Source organism: Rosa chinensis, chromosome 4 (assembly GCF_002994745.2).
Source record: "Rosa chinensis cultivar Old Blush chromosome 4, RchiOBHm-V2, whole genome shotgun sequence".
Taxonomy (NCBI): Eukaryota; Viridiplantae; Streptophyta; class Magnoliopsida; order Rosales; family Rosaceae; genus Rosa; species Rosa chinensis.
Genome location: NC_037091.1, coordinates 33,341,445 through 33,358,629, shown reverse-complemented (window position 1 = coordinate 33,358,629; position 17,185 = coordinate 33,341,445). Strand labels below are relative to the sequence as shown.

The 17,185-nt window shown below is 37.9% G+C and overlaps 1 protein-coding gene across 1 annotated transcript; it reads right to left on the bottom strand.

Moving 5' to 3' along the window:
- Positions 1–9,036: 9,036 nt before the first annotated feature.
- Positions 9,037–17,185, bottom strand: LOC112200429 (probable aldo-keto reductase 2). The gene is made up of 5 exons (XM_024341460.2): positions 16,937–17,185; positions 16,212–16,412; positions 12,705–12,877; positions 12,523–12,625; positions 9,037–9,559 (listed from the first exon to the last, which is right to left on the bottom strand). The coding sequence occupies exons 1-5, from the start codon at positions 17,147–17,149 to the stop codon at positions 9,221–9,223; spliced, it is 1,029 nt and encodes a 342-aa protein (XP_024197228.1). The 5' UTR covers positions 17,150–17,185; the 3' UTR covers positions 9,037–9,220.

Here is a 17,185-nt window from a genome sequence, read left to right as displayed (position 1 = left end):
ATATCTCATTATGTAGGTTTTATCACTGTCAACTTGTTCTTCAATAAGCTAAGCGTTAAACTTAATGACTTACAATGCATGTTTTCTTTTTCATATTTTTTTTTTCCCAAGTAATTGACTACAACTTAAGGAGCTTATTGCAGTGAATTATTTTTGCAGTTTCAGTTTAGGTGAACATGAGGTTGAAAAAGTTACAGGAGTCCACATCAAGAAAAAGTAGGAGAAAAGGTATGTCCATGTTATTATTAGTTTTTTAACAAAAACAAATGGTTTCTTTGTTACTAGTTTTTAAAACCAAAGATTAATTGGTTCTTTTACATGAGAAATAGGAACTTAACTCAACTTCCTACCCTCATTTTCGTTGTTGCAGCTTGGTTCTCCATGCAAAGTCCCAGTCTTCTATTGTTCTCTCTCTTCACAAGTTTCTTTCAGAGAATAGGGTATGAATCTTTTCGTCTCTTAACTGAAATAAACCTATGAAAGCTAGCTTCTTTCTCGATTGGGGATTAATTTGTCAGGTCATGAAATTGGGGGTTAGGGTTCTGTTTTTCAATTTGACATTTTTCTTGTATGTTTAATCGTAGTTTACATGTATGAGTGAAACCATTATAGCAGGATGGAGGCTCAGTACATCACCGCGAAAACGTCAGAGTGGTGGAGTAGAAAAGAATACTTTGATTTTAGAGTTTTCAATAATAATACTATTCATCCCACAAAGGGGTATATATACAAGGACAAGGGGAGTAGTCTAACCCTAATAGGAAACAATCATTCCTATAATTACATGATAACCTAAATAAATAAGAATCATAATTACATAAGATTTACAGCTATTCTACACTCCCCCTCAATTTGGTGCATAGATATCTATCATGCCCAACTTGTCAACTGAGCTCTCACATATCTTCCTGGACACTCCTTTAGTAAGAACATCAGCTAACTGCTCTTCTGAGTTTACAAATGGAAAACGAATAACCTTTCTGTCAAGATTTTCTTTAATAAAATGACGGTCAACCTCCACATGCTTTGTCCTATCATGCTGAACTGGATTATGTGCAATCTCAATTGCAGCTTTATTATCACAATACAAATCCATAGGTTGTCTAAGCTTGTAACCTAGATCTTTCAGGACATTACGAATCCATAACATTTCATAGACTCCATGTGCCATACCTCGAAATTCAGCTTCTGCACTTGATCTGGCCACAACTTTCTCTTTCTTGCTACGCCAAGTGACAAGGTTCCCTCCTACAAAAGTGAAGTACCCAGATGTAGAACGCCTGTCAGTTTTATCACCAGCCCAATCTGCATCTGTGTATCCCCCAACTTCCAATTCATCCTTTTTCTCAAACAGTAATCCTTTACCTGGCGCCATCTTCAAATACCTCAAAATCTGAAAAACTGCATCCATATGTTCTTCACTAGGACAATGCATAAACTGACTGACAACACTCACAGCATAAGCAATATCAGGTCTAGTATGTGAAAGATAAATCAACCTTCCTACAAGACGTTGATACCTTCCTTTATCAGTTGGAATTTGATCAGGATAAATGGCAAGTCTGTGATTCATCTTAATGGGTGTCTCAATTGGACTGCAGTCCAGCATCCCCCTTTCAGTAAGTAAGTCAAGAACATACTTCCTCTGTGACAGTAAAATTCCCTTCTTAGACCTCGCAACTTCAATACCCAGAAAATACTTCAGTTGCCCCAGATCCTTCATTTCAAACTCCTTTGACAGATACTTTTGTAACTCATTCATCTCTTTCTGATCATCCCCTGTAACAATCATGTCATCAACATACACAATAAGAGCTGTAATCTTACCATTCTTGCGCTTGATAAACAAGGTATGGTCAGAATTGCTCTGTTTGTACCCAAAGGCTCTCATGGACTTTGAAAATCTCCCAAACCAGGCTCTTGGAGATTGCTTCAGGCCATACAAAGACTTCTTCAATTTACACACCTTGCCAACTTCACTTGGGTAATTCTTAACACCTGGGGGCACATCCATGTACACTTCTTCTTCCAAATTCCCATTAAGAAACGCATTCTTCACATCAAACTGGTGTAAGGGCCAATCTTTGTTTGCTGCAAGTGAGATTAGAATCCGAACAGTATTGATCTTTGCCACAGGTGCAAAAATCTCCTCATAATCAATCCCATAACGTTGTGTGTATCCTTTGGCAACCAACCTCGCCTTGTATCTATTAATAGTTCCATCTGCATTAAGCTTCACAGTAAATACCCAACGACACCCTACAGTCTTCTTTCCAACCGGCATAGGTACTAGTTCCCATGTTGCATTCTTTTGAAGAGCTTCCAATTCTTCATTCATCGCCTTTGTCCATTTTGGATCCGTCAATGCATCCTGCACATTACTAGGAATAGATACAGCAGATAATTGATCAATAACAAGTGCATGTGACCCAAAAATCCTATGGTTAGACATAAAATTAGCTATAGGGTATTTAGCTTTGGCTTTGATATCTGGTTCATATTGTTTCTTAGGAATTCCCTTGGTAACCCTTTGTGATTTCCTACGTTCGACACTTTCTAACCCAGAAGATTCATTAAAGTTTAGGGGTACCTGAGGAGGATCATTCTGACCGGGATCTTCAGTTGGTGATGTAGAAGGGGGAATATCTTGTGTGTGAGCTTCAGATACGTCTTGATTTTGATTCAAACTATCCAGAAAAGTCGTCTCTTCTGTCTCGGAATTCACAACACTCTGTTCGGCAGTTACATTTTCTGTTTCGGAATTCGTAACACTTCGTTCGACAGTCGCATTGTCTATTTTGGAATTCACAATGCTCTGTTCGGCAACTGCATTTTCTGTTTCCAAATTTTTTCTACCCTCAAATGTATCCTCCAAATTTTCCAAGTCTTCAAAGACATCAAAATCAATAATAGAACGAGGATTCCCTTCACAACCTCTCTCCCCCTGAAGGGAAGACTGAGAAGCTCCCCCTGAGTAATAAGGCTTGGATTCATGAAAAGCAACATCAAGAGAGACATGTAAAGTGCCAGTAAGGGGATCATAACATCGATAACCCTTCTGGAAGTCAGCATAACCAACAAAGATACACTTACGGGCACGGGGATCGAGCTTGTTGCGTTGAGGCTTGGGAATATGAACATAGGCTGTGCACCCAAACACCCGGGGCTCCAAATTAGACATAGAAGGGATGGTCAAAAATGTATGAAGCTTCTGATGAGGATTCTGAAACTCAATCACCCGTGAAGGAGTATGGTTGATAAGATATGGTGCAGATTTTACTGCTTCTCCCCAATAGGACCGAGGTACATTCATGCCAAATAAGGAAGCACAAACAACTTCCATCAACTGCCTGTTCTTCCGTTCTGCTAACCCATTCTGTTGAGGAGTATAAGAATTAGAGGTTTGATGACGAATTCCATGTGACCGGTAAAACTCATTCATAGGGCCATTCACAAACTCTCCACCATTGTCAGACTGAAACACTCGGATGGATTGTTGATACTGAGTTGCCACCATTTTGTGAAATTCGATAAACATTCCAAATACATCACTCTTATTCTTCAGTAATGACACCCATGTCATATGAGTGCAATCATCAATAAACGTTACAAAATACCGAGCTCCAGAAAGAGAAGGAATCTTTGCAGGACCCCAGACATCAGAGTGAATTTTCATAAAATGAACAGGACTTTTATGAAGACTTGGTGAATATGAAATACGGTGGCTCTTGGCCAGTTCACAAATGTCACAATGGAAATCCAAATCACTGACAACCGAAAACAAATGAGGTTGCATCTTCTTAAGATAACTAAAAGATAGATGACCTAAACGGCGATGCCATAACCATACTGCTTCCTTTGCATTCTCTACCCCATTAATCTGATTAGCTTGCCCCAAAAGATGCTTCTGGTTTTCTCCAGTCTCTGTCAGATCCAGGTAGTATAATTTTCCCCTTCTAACACCATAACCAAGAATCCGCCGAGTCAGAATGTCCTGAAACACACAGAAAGATGGATAGAAGGTCACAATACATGCAAGTGCTAAAATAATCTGACCAACAGATAGGAGATTATAAGCTAGTGAGGGAACAACTAGGACAGATTCAAGGGTTAAGGTATCAGATACAACAATAGAACCTTCTCCGGTGACCGGAGTTGGAGTACCATCAGCAGTAGAGACACTATTTTGAGAGGAACGTCTAAGGTTTTTCACAAGACTAGGGTCATTGGTCATATAATCAGATGCACCTGTATCAATTATCCATGTATTATTCAAAGTAGCCTTACCCTTCATACCTGACTGCGCTACATTAGCGGAGGCATTGTCGAGATGCTCTTCCTTTGTAGTAGCAATAGCCGCCTTGCCCGAATTCTTTCGCGATTTCCTGGTGAAGTCCCACCAATCAGGGTAGCCAATCACTTCATAGCACCGCTCCTTGGTATGACCTACTTCCCCACAGACAACACATTTTTTGTTTGCATATGGGTTTGGTTTGTCATGAGGACGGCGTGGAGAAGGACCTGAGAAGCCTGGAGGAGGACCTGGTCGGCGTTGAATGGCCATTGAGGGATTTGGGGTTTGTTTGTTTTTTTTTTTTTTTTTTTTTTTTTTTTTTCAGGTTTGGTTTTTCTAGGGTTTCAAAAATTTAGGGATGGCTTGATTTTAATGGTGGTGGTACGCAGCGGTTTGTGGTGTGCTTTGGGATTTAGGATTCAGGATTCAGGATTTAGGATTCAAAGGATGCAGGCAAGTTCAAAGGATTGAACCTGCTCTGATACCAAGTAGAAAAGAATACTTTGATTTTAGGGTTTTCAATAATAATACTATTCATCCCACAAAGGGGTATATATACAAGGACAAGGGGAGTAGTTTAACCCTAATAGGAAACAATCATTCCTATAATTACATGATAACCTAAATAAATAAGAATCATAATTACATAAGATTTACAGCTATTCTACAGGTGGGACATAGGGAACTTCCTGATCCCTTTGGCGACAGCCACGCCATTGCCCAGAACATGAAGCCAATCATCGTCAAATTGAACTATAATGACCCATTCTCAACCTCCCGCTAGGGCGACACCTCAATCGCATCGCCCTCAATCACATTCTAGCAGGCACTTCTCTTTTTTTAGTAAGATTTAATTTGGCACTTATGAAACTTAACTTTTGATTTACATCTCAATCGAAACCCAAAATTGAAAACCTAGTTAACTATGATTGGTTTAATTTATATAGTAGTGATTCATATGTTTGGTTCTTATCATATTGTGCCACTTTGGATTTCATGTAATGCTTTCAGTCCTACACTTCAAAGAGCACCAGATTAGAATAAAAAAATGAGAAGAATTTATTATGGAAGTTAGTTGCATTATAATTGGTATCAGACAGTATCACCAAGTTGTTGGAAGGTTCAAGGATAACTACATTTTGCCCTATGAAGTTAATTGCACTATTCTTCTTTGCCAGCTGGTTATCATTATTTAGATGTCCCTATTTGGACTTGTTCCTTGCATTGGGTTTGAGAGGCCAATCATCTATGATGTCCGCGCACAATCCCATTTCTTGGACAGCACTGCTGGAAGCCATGACCTCTAGATGGTATGAATAAACCATTTCCATCTTTGTACATTGTCTGAAGGATAAGTTGAAGATTGGACAACGTCTGTGATTGTCGATTCGTTTATTCTTTCAATTTCAGACTGTTAGTAGGGAAATTCAGAAGATTTTTACAGAGAGGGCAGCCAAGTTCAATATTGCAATGGATAATGTAGTTGGTTGCTATTATGTTTATAGGCTAGCCTTTGTAGGTTTTGATTTTGTGAATTATGTAGAATCATGAATGAAGATGAGAAAATTAATGGAAATCCCCAATTTTTGGATGATGAGAAATGTATTTCTAGAATATCTTTTCCCACCAGCAGCAGCTAGATGATTATTTGCATATCATTCTTATATATATGAACTTATGTATATAAATGGGAAACAAAACACTAATGTCAAAGAAAATGATGTCAATTTAGAGATTACAAATCAGTACTTAAAACTGGACTGATGTCTCATGATTATGAACATTATTGTGTTTTAAATGATTACTCGCAAGTGCACGAATCGATTGTAGTATAGTTAGTTCAAGCACGAGGTCGTTCCAACAAGGATTGAAACTCAAATTGATTCTAACTCAAATAACCAATTGAACACAAAAATAAACAAACATTTGGGAAGATTGTGATGATTGAAATTATAACTAAACAACTAAGAATAGAAACAAAAGAATTAAGAGATGAATATGAGAGTTGAATGCTAAGACTTTGAATCCACCACCTAGTACTTCTACCCTATTGCTAGCTGACAACCATTGAATTCCCTAGATTTTATGCTAATGATTCCCGTACATAAGCCTCATTGATCCCGGACATATGCCAAAGTTCTTCTAACTTATGAATTCTAACTTATTGATCCCATATAGAACTCAAATAGCCAAACTATAATTTACTTCACTTAATGATCAGGTTCAAGCAAACATGTTCAACTCCATTAGGCACAAAAGAACTAGGAAATCATGCAAACAAGAATATCGACTATGATCAAGCACTTGTATTCTCAATTCACAACTCTTTAATCACAAGATTGAATTATCTTTAGGCACCCTAGAAAACATCTACTCTTTGATCAAGCATCATGTTCTCCAACCAAATAACTCATAAACAAAACCTAGGTCTTATTGATCCTGAGCAAAGATTTTGAATAAAAGTTCTATTGAAACGGTGATTAAGAGTTTAACATAGAAATCCAGAAATTCAATAGCAAACCAACTAAACAAATAGAATAGTCATACTAGGGGCTTCATCTCAGCCCTAGCTTAGAAGTTTAGCAAAAAGAAACGATAACAATCACTAAGAAAAATATAGTGAAGGAGGAATAAAGATGGAGGTGACTCCTCTTGCTCTTGTTGCCTCTCAATCTGCTCTCCAGGCCACACCTTGTGTCTCCAAAAACGTCCTAGGTTTCTCCTTGTATATCTCTTTTTAATTCCTATTTGACTTGGGCTTCTTGGGTCTTCTAGTCCAACTTGGAATTGCTTTCTTCTCTCCAAAGAAAACGCAAGTTTACTATAGTCAATGCAAGTAATTACTCCAAGTATGTCAAACACGTTCAGTCTTATTCTATTCGGGTGCTAAGATCAACGGACTTGGGCCTCACAAGTCAGATTCCGAAAATATATGCAAAATCCGTCAGAATCTGCCTTCCCGAACTAGGTTCACTTAAATCATCATAACTTCCTCCACAAGAATGCGAATCCACTTCCGTAAAATTCCTTTGAAAGCTAACATCCGTATCTTTCCAATGGTATAAGGCTTGCCTGCTAATTCCTTCTGAGAAGGTACAGTTTAATCTTTGAAGTTGACAAAAAACAGAGACAATTCTGGAAGATCAGAATGGCCAGCATCCTTTCAATCCTGCGTTTGACTTAAGCTCCAAATCCTTCTTTTCTCCAATTTAACCTACAAAACACAAAAACAAAGTAAATGACTCAAAGATGACAAGTTCTAAGCCTAGAATCCTACATTTAAGGATATAAAAATATATGAAATTATGAACCTATCAAACATATCGAAATGTCACTCAAAAATTGATGTACACAAAACCAATGTACATCGATATCTAAACACTAAACCGTTATCTACTGTCAACGTACAAATCAGCTATTATAAAGTAAACCGATTTACCATGAAATACACGACATCGGTTTTGAAAAATAGAAATGATGTCTACAAAACAACTAGACATCGTTTCAACTAACGAAAAGTGATATTCCTAGTAACATAAAACATCATTCTTAATAGATTAACTGATGTTGCCTAAAGGCACATACATCGTTCTCAAGAGAATAAGGCAGCAAGATGCATGTAAAAATAGACACGAACAAACAAAATTTTGTGGAGACTGATGTCTACGAGAGTAGTAGACATCATTTCTGAAATTGTAATCGATTTAAATGTTCACTTAGGTATTGTTCGAGATATACTTTATTAAGCATAAAATGTGAATATATGAAGAATTAAATATAGTTAACATATAAGATTATGATGATTATAATGATTATACATTGATTTGTGTTTTAGAATCGATGTTGGTTGTTGTCTGGGACATCGGTTAAAAACGCGCTTATACTGATGTCTGCATCTTTTACATCAGCCACAAAGACATTGGTCAGAATTTAGTTTTACATCGGTTCTGGACTAATGTAAATGAACAGAATTCTAGTAGTGCATATTCTAAGGCCAGAAAGACCGCCATAGCAAGGTCTACACCGCCAAAGGGCCCAGGGAACGCTACATCCGGCTCACTGCGCACATCGTCATTCAATATATTCTACAACGTGCAGGACCAGCAAGACCATCGATTGGCTTAATTGGATAACTAATACTAGACCTTTTCAACTAGATTTGATATCAAGGTTTGACTGGATATAAGTTTTATGCCTGAAAATTGTCCTTATATCCAAACACAATTCCTAATCTGATTGGAGATCATTAATCAATCCACCCTCTATATCCTGGTAAACAAAGGCAACCTATATGTAATTGGTCATTAAATATATTGGTGTATATCCATATCTTATAAAATCTTTCACACTTTTGTTAAATTTTTATTGGTTTCTTTTATTTTTTTTAAACAAAAGTAATATCATTTAATTGAGGCCAAAAACGACATATAAAATATTTCACACTTTTGTTAAATTTTTTTTATCAATTTTTTTTTTTGAAAAAAGAAGAAGAGATAATATCATCTAATTAAGGCCAGAAACACCATTTAAATTATGTCTCAGAGAGACAAGCAAACAAAAGACTTGATATATAAGCCAAGTAACGAGCGATGACTTTAGGACAGTCTCAACCTCCATGGTAGAACATGTAATCATCTTCTGAGGCCCATCCTTAATGGGGCTCGAACACATGACCTCCTTCCACTTTAAAGTAAAAAGTCATTGTCTTACTACCCTACCAAACACACGAACCCGGATACTCTGACAAGTTATAAAATTCAACTTTTAATACATTTTTATTTTTTATTTTTCAAAGACAGACATTAAACATATTACTGTAGTGACTCCGTAAACTACCAAGTCTTTGAACAAAAATACAAATTTGCCAAATTCTCAAGGCACAAAGAGGCATTATTGTGACATAACTCGGAGAATCTAAGAACATACTTATGTGGCTTTCCATGAAGACAATGGTGGAGTTTCAGAGTTCATCCAAGTACTGATACCATTTTGATATCGGTCGCCCTTCACAGAATCCGCAGAAGCAAAGGATTCAAGCTCAGCCATTTCTTCTGATGTGAGGTTCACAGACAGAGCTCCAATATTCTGGTTTAAATTCTCAATCTTGGTGGTTCCGGGTATGGGACACACATCATTTCCCTGGTGATGAACCCAAGCCAGTGCTAGTTGAGATGGGGTGCAACCCTTCCTTGCTGCAAGATCACTTACTCGCACAAATATTGTTTTATTAAGCTCTAGGTTTCCAGCTTGGAACCTGGGCATATTCTGCAACCAACGCAGTTCATATTTGAGCATCAAGAAATATAGCCTTATTAAACCAAATGATATCAAAAGGCACTAATAAGCAGATTGAGCATAACTCGTACATAATACGAAACATAATTTGGGCTTCTTCCACATCAACTGCTGTATTTTCTTAGCACTGAAAGATATTTGAGAACTGTAGTAAGAATTATAATAAGCTTCTTGTGATTACGATCATAGCGTGGCAATCGTTTTGTTGGGTAAGCATGACAGTGCACTGGTCAAATAATCAATTAGCCGAGGTGACCCCAAAAGGCCAAAACTATAGTTACGCTGTGCAGTGAGAGGTACTGGGCTACCTAACTATTCAATTCTTTGATTTTCCGATCCAAAATGAGGAAGAAGAAAGGAAAAAAAAAACACAGGTAACTCGAAATTGAATTATGAAAGAAAGATTCTGTTGCAATAAATCAATATAGTAGTAATAATAACAATATATTAGTAAAAAATTCTTGCGATATAGTTGACCTAGCCGTCTTTGCTAGGGTTTCTCGGTGTAATTCTACAAGGATAAAAACTTCAAAAACTCATCTTTCTCCATCTGATCTAAGTCTCTATTCAATGGCAGATATTGGGAATGAAACTGAGGCGGCACTGATCCATGCAAATTCAACCCTGGTGGCGTTAGGGGCTGCAGGGGCTGATGCGTTTCAAGATGGCCATTGGTATATGGTTGATCGATTGTTAGCACAGAAAGCAAAGATGTCGGGGTTCAAAGGTACCATCCCCACTATCTAGCATCTCAGATCTGGTCTTATCATTCAGGATGCAGAGGATCGGTTTGTGTTTCAGTTTGAGAATGAGGCTGTTCGTAATAGAATTTTGCATGGGGGCCCTTGGTTCTATCATAATACTATGTTGGTGGTGGGAGAATACGACGAATTCAGTCCGGTGGAGGAAGTGCCGTTGAATATGATGGAGACCTGGGTAGCCGTGAAGGGTCTTCCTTTTGATATGAGAAATAGGATGGCTCTGGCTATGGTGGGTGCGTCACTAGGAAGGGTGATCGAGTGGATCATAATGCTTTGAAAAGGAAAGAAGAAGAATAGAGACTCAAAATAGTGTTTGATGTTCGCCGCCGGATTCGTGTCTAGAAGGTTGTTGAGTTTTCTCCAATTGTGAGACCGGAGTTAACTTTCATCTATGAGAAAGTTAAGGGATTTTGTCGTGACTGTGGACTGTTCTCTCATGATGCCCTAGGTTGTGACAAGTAATTGATCAAAGAGAAGGAGGACGTTCAGGCGAAGCCACCGGCAATGGCCATGGCAGGATTATCTTTGACCTTGGGGACAACGGTTGGTCCTTATGTGACAGACAAAGTTTTGGGGATGGGTAGCACCGATTTGGTTCGCATGGAACTTGAGTCGGGTTCCTCTGGGAATGGAGCAGAGGCTTTGTTCGTTGACAAGGGAGACCATGCAACGTTGACAACTAATGGTTTCATGAACTCTAAGATGATGGGAAACCCTTTTTTTTTATCTGGTTCTGAATGATAACCAACATGTGGGAAGTTTGCAAACGAGTTTTCCACTTCCAGTCATTCAGAAGGAGGTAGGCTAAGAGTCACTGGTTTTGATCCCAATGTCGACTGCGATAGGTAAAGAGGCTGCTAGGGTGGAGTTTTCCTCCATGTAAGTAGTGCCAGTTGGGAGGAAAAGAAAGGTTATGACCAATTTGGATTGTTTTGGGAAAAAGTATTTGGCTTTTCTTGATTCGACGCTGGAGGTTGGAGAGAGTGTTTCTTTGATTCTGCAACACAGGAATGGTAAGCTATTGGTTTCACCAATGAAGAAGAAGGTTGGGCACCCTAAGGGAAGCAAAAATAAGGTTAAGATTACAAATGAACAAGAAGTGAAGAAGATACGCAAGTATAAGCGTCGATGAGTTTTGATTCTATTCTTGCTGAGGCTATGGAGGAGCATGGTGTTATGCAGATGGGGGAGGGTGAGACTACTCAGCTAGTGGAGCCTCATGCTGCAGAGGGAGTGGTGGAAGGTGATGTGTCACCTTCTACGGCTAATTTAATTTAATTTTGTTTGGGGTAGCAAAAACTAGTGCCTTAGTTGAATCCTTTTATGTATGCTTCGAGGTTTTCTTGGTTTTTGTTAGAATAAATGTGCGTGGATTTCCTAAAAGGTGGGTGTACTCAAGGCTTCTTGGGATGCTATTCTTCTAGAATAGGGTTTTTCTGAGGTTCTAATGAACGATTCTTTCTGTCGACCTTATAGGGGTATTTCGTTTCTGTACTGCTTGCTGAATTTAATAAAAGGATTGACCTATTTTCCGATAAAAGAAAAAAAAATATTAATAAGAATAATATAAATGAAGAATACTCTTTTTTTTTTCTTTTTTTTTTTAAAAAGGATGAAGAATACTCTTTCAATCAAACAAATATTTCAATTATTTCCATGTTTGTATTTCGAAAGTAAAAAGAATACAAAGTAAAAGAAATACAAAGAGTAATAAATTTATTCATAATATATCGGTATATATTTCAAAATAAAAATTATAAAAAATTTCGGATTAGAGAACCCCAGTTAGATTCAAGCATGATACACTTTTTATCAATAATATTTCTACTTTCTCAGCAGTGTCGCAGTTGAAATCGAAAGGTCAAAAAATAGTTTGTCCTATATGAAATTTGCAATACCTCCTCTCAGAAACCGCAGCTCAGAACATATTATGAACACTTACGAAATTTAATCACGTAGTGAATAGTGATACATTAGGGCTTGGATACTAGAATTTACAAAAGACTACTGAATAAAGTCAACCAGGATGCACCAACACAGATTACTAAAGGTCAACTACAAACATAAGATTTAAGAACTTTCAAGGAGATAGAAGGACAAGACATGGGATCAGCTACATAAGTTTATAATCTAATGCATATGAACATCACAATTAATATTTGTGTAACCAACCTTTCGATAATCATCATTGGGAAGACTTTCGATAAAATTTGCCCCCGATGATAAGAATCCTCTTCCTAGAGGACTGTATGCAACAATGCCAATGCCAAGTTCCCTGAGAAATTTGGGACGTATAGTAATATCAATGAAATGCTAACTCTATAATAATCTAGGGTAGCTCCGTCAAGCCTTACCGACAAGAAGGGATTATTTCTTCCTCTATATCTCTTGACCACAAGGACCACTCCAGCTGCACAGCAGTTATTGGATGAACAGCATGGGCTCTTCTTATTGTGGAAGCCGACGCCTCAGACAGACCAATGTACTTTATTTTACCCTCTTCAATTAGCTTCTTGAGCTCCCCCACCTTATAAAATACACAATAAAGGAATTCAAAAAAATGAGAGCTTGCTCAAAATAACTGACTTACGCAGCGCAGTAACAAAAGTTTAATAGTCTAGTAGGAAAAGATGCATAAGCTACAAGATAATACAGAACATTATGTGATTTAACAAATTTAGACATGATATTCACTGACGAGGATAACAGAATGTAGTGGCTTTTGTGCTTAACAAATGGTAGTTCACCAAATCTTTTCCATATAGATTAAAGATTATAAATCTCTGGACTCCTGTAGTATAATCCCAACTAAAGGATGCAACTCTAATCAACATGTATTTCTATTCATAGGTGTTGCATGTGTCATAATGTAAATTTCAATTACACATAGGTCATACCATAAGTCATAAGGCATATAAGATAACAGAAGCAACTAGACATATAAGCGAAAATAATCACCTGGTCAGTTATTGACCAAGAAAATAATGCTCAACCACCCTTGGATGTAAATCCAATGGCAGAGAGAATTATTATTAAGTTGAAGTGTTTTGTTTTCCATCCTTGGATGTAAATCTAAGGGTTATTGAGCATAAATTCTTTGGTCAGCAACTGACCAGGTGAACACTACTGGACATATAAGATAACAGAAGCAACTAGATATATGCCCAAGATAGCACCAACATAGCAAATGGAAGCTCAAAAACAGTGTACATTTGAATTAAAATTCAGAATTGAAAATGATCTGCAGTTTAGTCATAATCTCAACTAAAAGAGGCAATCACATTAATCACCAATCTCCTACCTGACGCCATAATGCAATTTTTCCCCCTGTAAATAGTGCATAAATCATACATGAGGAAGAAGGTATCATAAGCAAATAAACATATGAGAAAGCTAGTAAGCACACGGATATAGGTCCCCCAAGAGAACACAATCACGTACCCCCTTACTTGGGGATCTCAATTTCCCTTTCTCTATCCTTCCCTCCTTATACTACACAAAGGGGGCAGCAATTCTGACTTTTCAGTGGGGGAAGAACCGAAGAACTGGTGGGGTATGGATCAATCAAAGATGAAACGGTTTGTTGGGTTGCTCACTGAGAAGATTTACTCGCAGACATGGATCCTTTCATTTTCTTATGATCCTAATTAGTTTCTAAAGTAATATAATCTTAATAGGGTTAAATACTGTTTAGTCCTTGAACTTGTACTAAAAAAACACTTTAATTCCTGTCCTTTTAATTTCACATGTTTAATCTTTGTACTCTCAATTTTGGACCAATAGGTCCATTCCATCAGTGTCCATCTAAAAATTCCGTTAAGTTGCTGACATGACATTCTATCTGCGTCAAAATGTCTATTATACCTCACTTCCTTTTCTTTTTTTTAATTTATTATTATTATTATTTTTTCTGATTATCTCTTCTCCCCTCCCCATCGCCGCAGCACTTCAACCCCATTTTTTTTTTTTTTTTGGAGATCGGGGAAATTGCTATCTCTTCTTCCCAGTCTTTGTCGAACCCTAAGCTTTCCCCCTCTTCTTCTTCTATTTCGCCACTCCCAAAAGCCACGTCTGCTCCACTCCTCGCTTAACCAAGGTCCTCTCTCTCTCTCTCTCTCTCTCTCTCTCTCTCTCTCTCTCTCCCCCTCACTGTTCTTTACAATTCACCAGTCTTCGGTTTAATCCAAAGCGTCAATCATTATCCTCTGAGATTGAGAAAGATTGAGAATTTAATCTTGGGTTTCGAAGCTTAAGCATGGCGGGTGAATTGTGAAGGCGGTGTTGGTTGTCGTTTTTGAGCTATGAATTGGTCTCAGTGAATTGACTAGTCGGAGAAGAGAGAGAGAGAGAGAGAGAGAGAGAGAGAGAGAGAGAGAGAGAGGAAGATGAAGGTTGCTCTTTATTTTTTTTCTTTTTGTAGAACTTGATATGAGCTTGCGGCTAATTTTGTTTGCGTGATGATGGGTTGCTTAGTAGTGAATTGCAGAAACAGAAGAGTACGTATAGAATTCGATGGGGAAATGAATAGGAAGAGAGTGAGGGAAGTGATGAAATCGAAATTGAAAATTAGGAGTTCCAAAATCTGAAATTGATGAAATCGATTTGATGGCAGCGGTGTTGGCTGAAATGGAGTCGAGGGGTTGGATGAGGGTGGTGGGATGGATAGGGTCAGGTTGGGATAGGATCCTGAGCCGAACGCGGGATGTCAGAGATGGAAATTGGAGAGAGCTGTGGGAATGGGTTACTGGAGTTATATATGAGTTTTGGTAGAAAGAGAGAAAGGTAAGAAAGGGGGGTACATGAAGTGTTGGTAGTAGTGGTAGCAAGGGGAGTGTCGCGGCAGCCTTTGGCTGCAACGTGGGTAGTGATGGTGGTGGAGGTGGCGGTGGTAGTGGTAGTGGTGAGGATGGGGTTGAAGTGCTATGCCAATGGGGAGGGGAGAAGAGATAAACAGGGGGAACAAAACAAAACGAATGAAAAGAGTAAAAATAAATTAAAAAAAGGAAGCTAGGTATAATTGACATTTTGAAGTAGAAAGAGTGCCACGTCAGCAACTTAACAAAATTTTTGGATGAAAACTAACGGAATTGACCTATTGTTCAAAATTGAGAGTACAAAGATTAAACATGTGAAATTAAAAGGACAGGGATTGAAGTGTTTTTTCAATAAAAGTTTAAGGACTAAACAGTATTTAACTCATCTTAATATTACTTGTAACACTCAAAGAACATGACAGAAAATGTTGGGACCAAATATGGCTCAAAATGAGGATCATCAAACAAAATTTATTGAATGATAATTTTATCAATACTGCTATAAAATATTCACTGCACAATCAAGTTCATCAATTAGTTATCCATTGTACAATTTTTCTCTTCATAATGTTCATACAAAAACCCTCCCTTTCATATGATCAAAACTTATATTGCCAGCAAGAACACTCACAGAAAATAGAATTAAATTTATAGAATCAATGCCTTGGATACTAAAAGCAACTAAAAAAATTTGGCAGCCTAGAGATGATTTGTAAATCACTGATTATCCAGATAACAGAGAATGACACATCCTTACACAAACCGAGTGTAAAGATTTGAAAGATAGGACTATTTCCTCATCACTTGATGCAATGCAACTGAAGCAAGATTTGTAAAGGCCCATTTACACACATCACTGACAACCTCTTCAAACTTGATCAATTCAATACAAGGCAATTGGGGCTAAAAAAACAGTATCTAGTAGTGGTCAAGCCCTCAGTTCCACTGGGAAAATCACAAACTAGAGGAAATTGAGTAACTAGTAACATCTATGAACTAAAATGACTACATGCAGCGAGATTGAAGAGAAAACAGAAGAAATCAAACCGTGACTTCAATGGGAACACGGGTGTCAATCCTATGCTGATAATAAAGATCAATAGAATCTACACAGAGCCGCTTCAAGCTTCCTTCACAAGCAGCTCTCACATATGCTGCGTCGCCTCGAATCTCCATTTTGTTGTCCGCAAACCTGATACCGAATTTGGTGGCCAATTCAACCTTGTCTCTCACCCCACCACTCAAAACCTGCTCCACAGTGGCGGAGGTAGAAATTAATCTTAAGTGGGGCACCCGAAAATTTTAGAAAAAAATTTAAAACTTAAATATATTAAACTTTAATAAAAATTAAAAAATTAGAATAAAAATGCGGAAATATCAGTTATGTTTCAAAAAAATTATATATTTTTTAATCAAATTTATAGTTTTCTTTATGATGGTAACATATTTTATCTTTGATTTTTAAAATTATGAGAAATAATAATGTTAGTGTTAAAAAAGCAAGAAATTAAAAACAAAAATTAGTTATGCTGCAAGAGGCCTCGAACCTGGGACCTGCAGCTACATAAGTAGTTGATAAAAAAGAATTGCCACAACACCAACTTGGAATTCTGTCAATGTGAAAAACTCTATTCTACTTATCTAGTAAAATCCCAGTGGGGCACGGGACCCACCGGGTCCCAACGTGGCTCCGCCCCTGCTGCTCCATCAATTCAATGAATTCCAAACAATCTCATATAAATATTAATCGATTACAAGATTGAAGGACATACCTTGCCGAGGAGAATTTCATTGGTGTGCGGACCGTAGTTGTCGGAGGTGTCGAGGAAGGTGACGCCGGAGTCAATGGCGTGGTGGATGAGCTTGATCATGTCGGCTTCAGGCTTCGGGGGGCCATAGAAGGCAGACATGCCCATGCAACCCAGTCCTTGAGCTGACACCTCCATGCCTTGTGACCCGAGCTTCATCCTCCTCACACCCCTCATGTCTATGTGTTAAATGTGTCTGTGAGTGAGCTGAAG

Bases quoted from the DNA above. Each gene is read 5' to 3' on its own strand.
- LOC112200429 (XM_024341460.2), bottom strand. From the start codon at position 17,149: ATGAGGGGTGTGAGGAGGATGAAGCTCGGGTCACAAGGCATGGAGGTG. The intron at 12,878-16,211 runs GTTTGATTTCTT...GTATTTTATAAG, and splicing joins GTGTTCCCATTGAAGTCACG to GTGGGGGAGCTCAAGAAGCT. The intron at 12,626-12,704 runs GTAAGGCTTGAC...CAAATTTCTCAG, and splicing joins GAAATAATCCCTTCTTGTCG to GGAACTTGGCATTGGCATTG.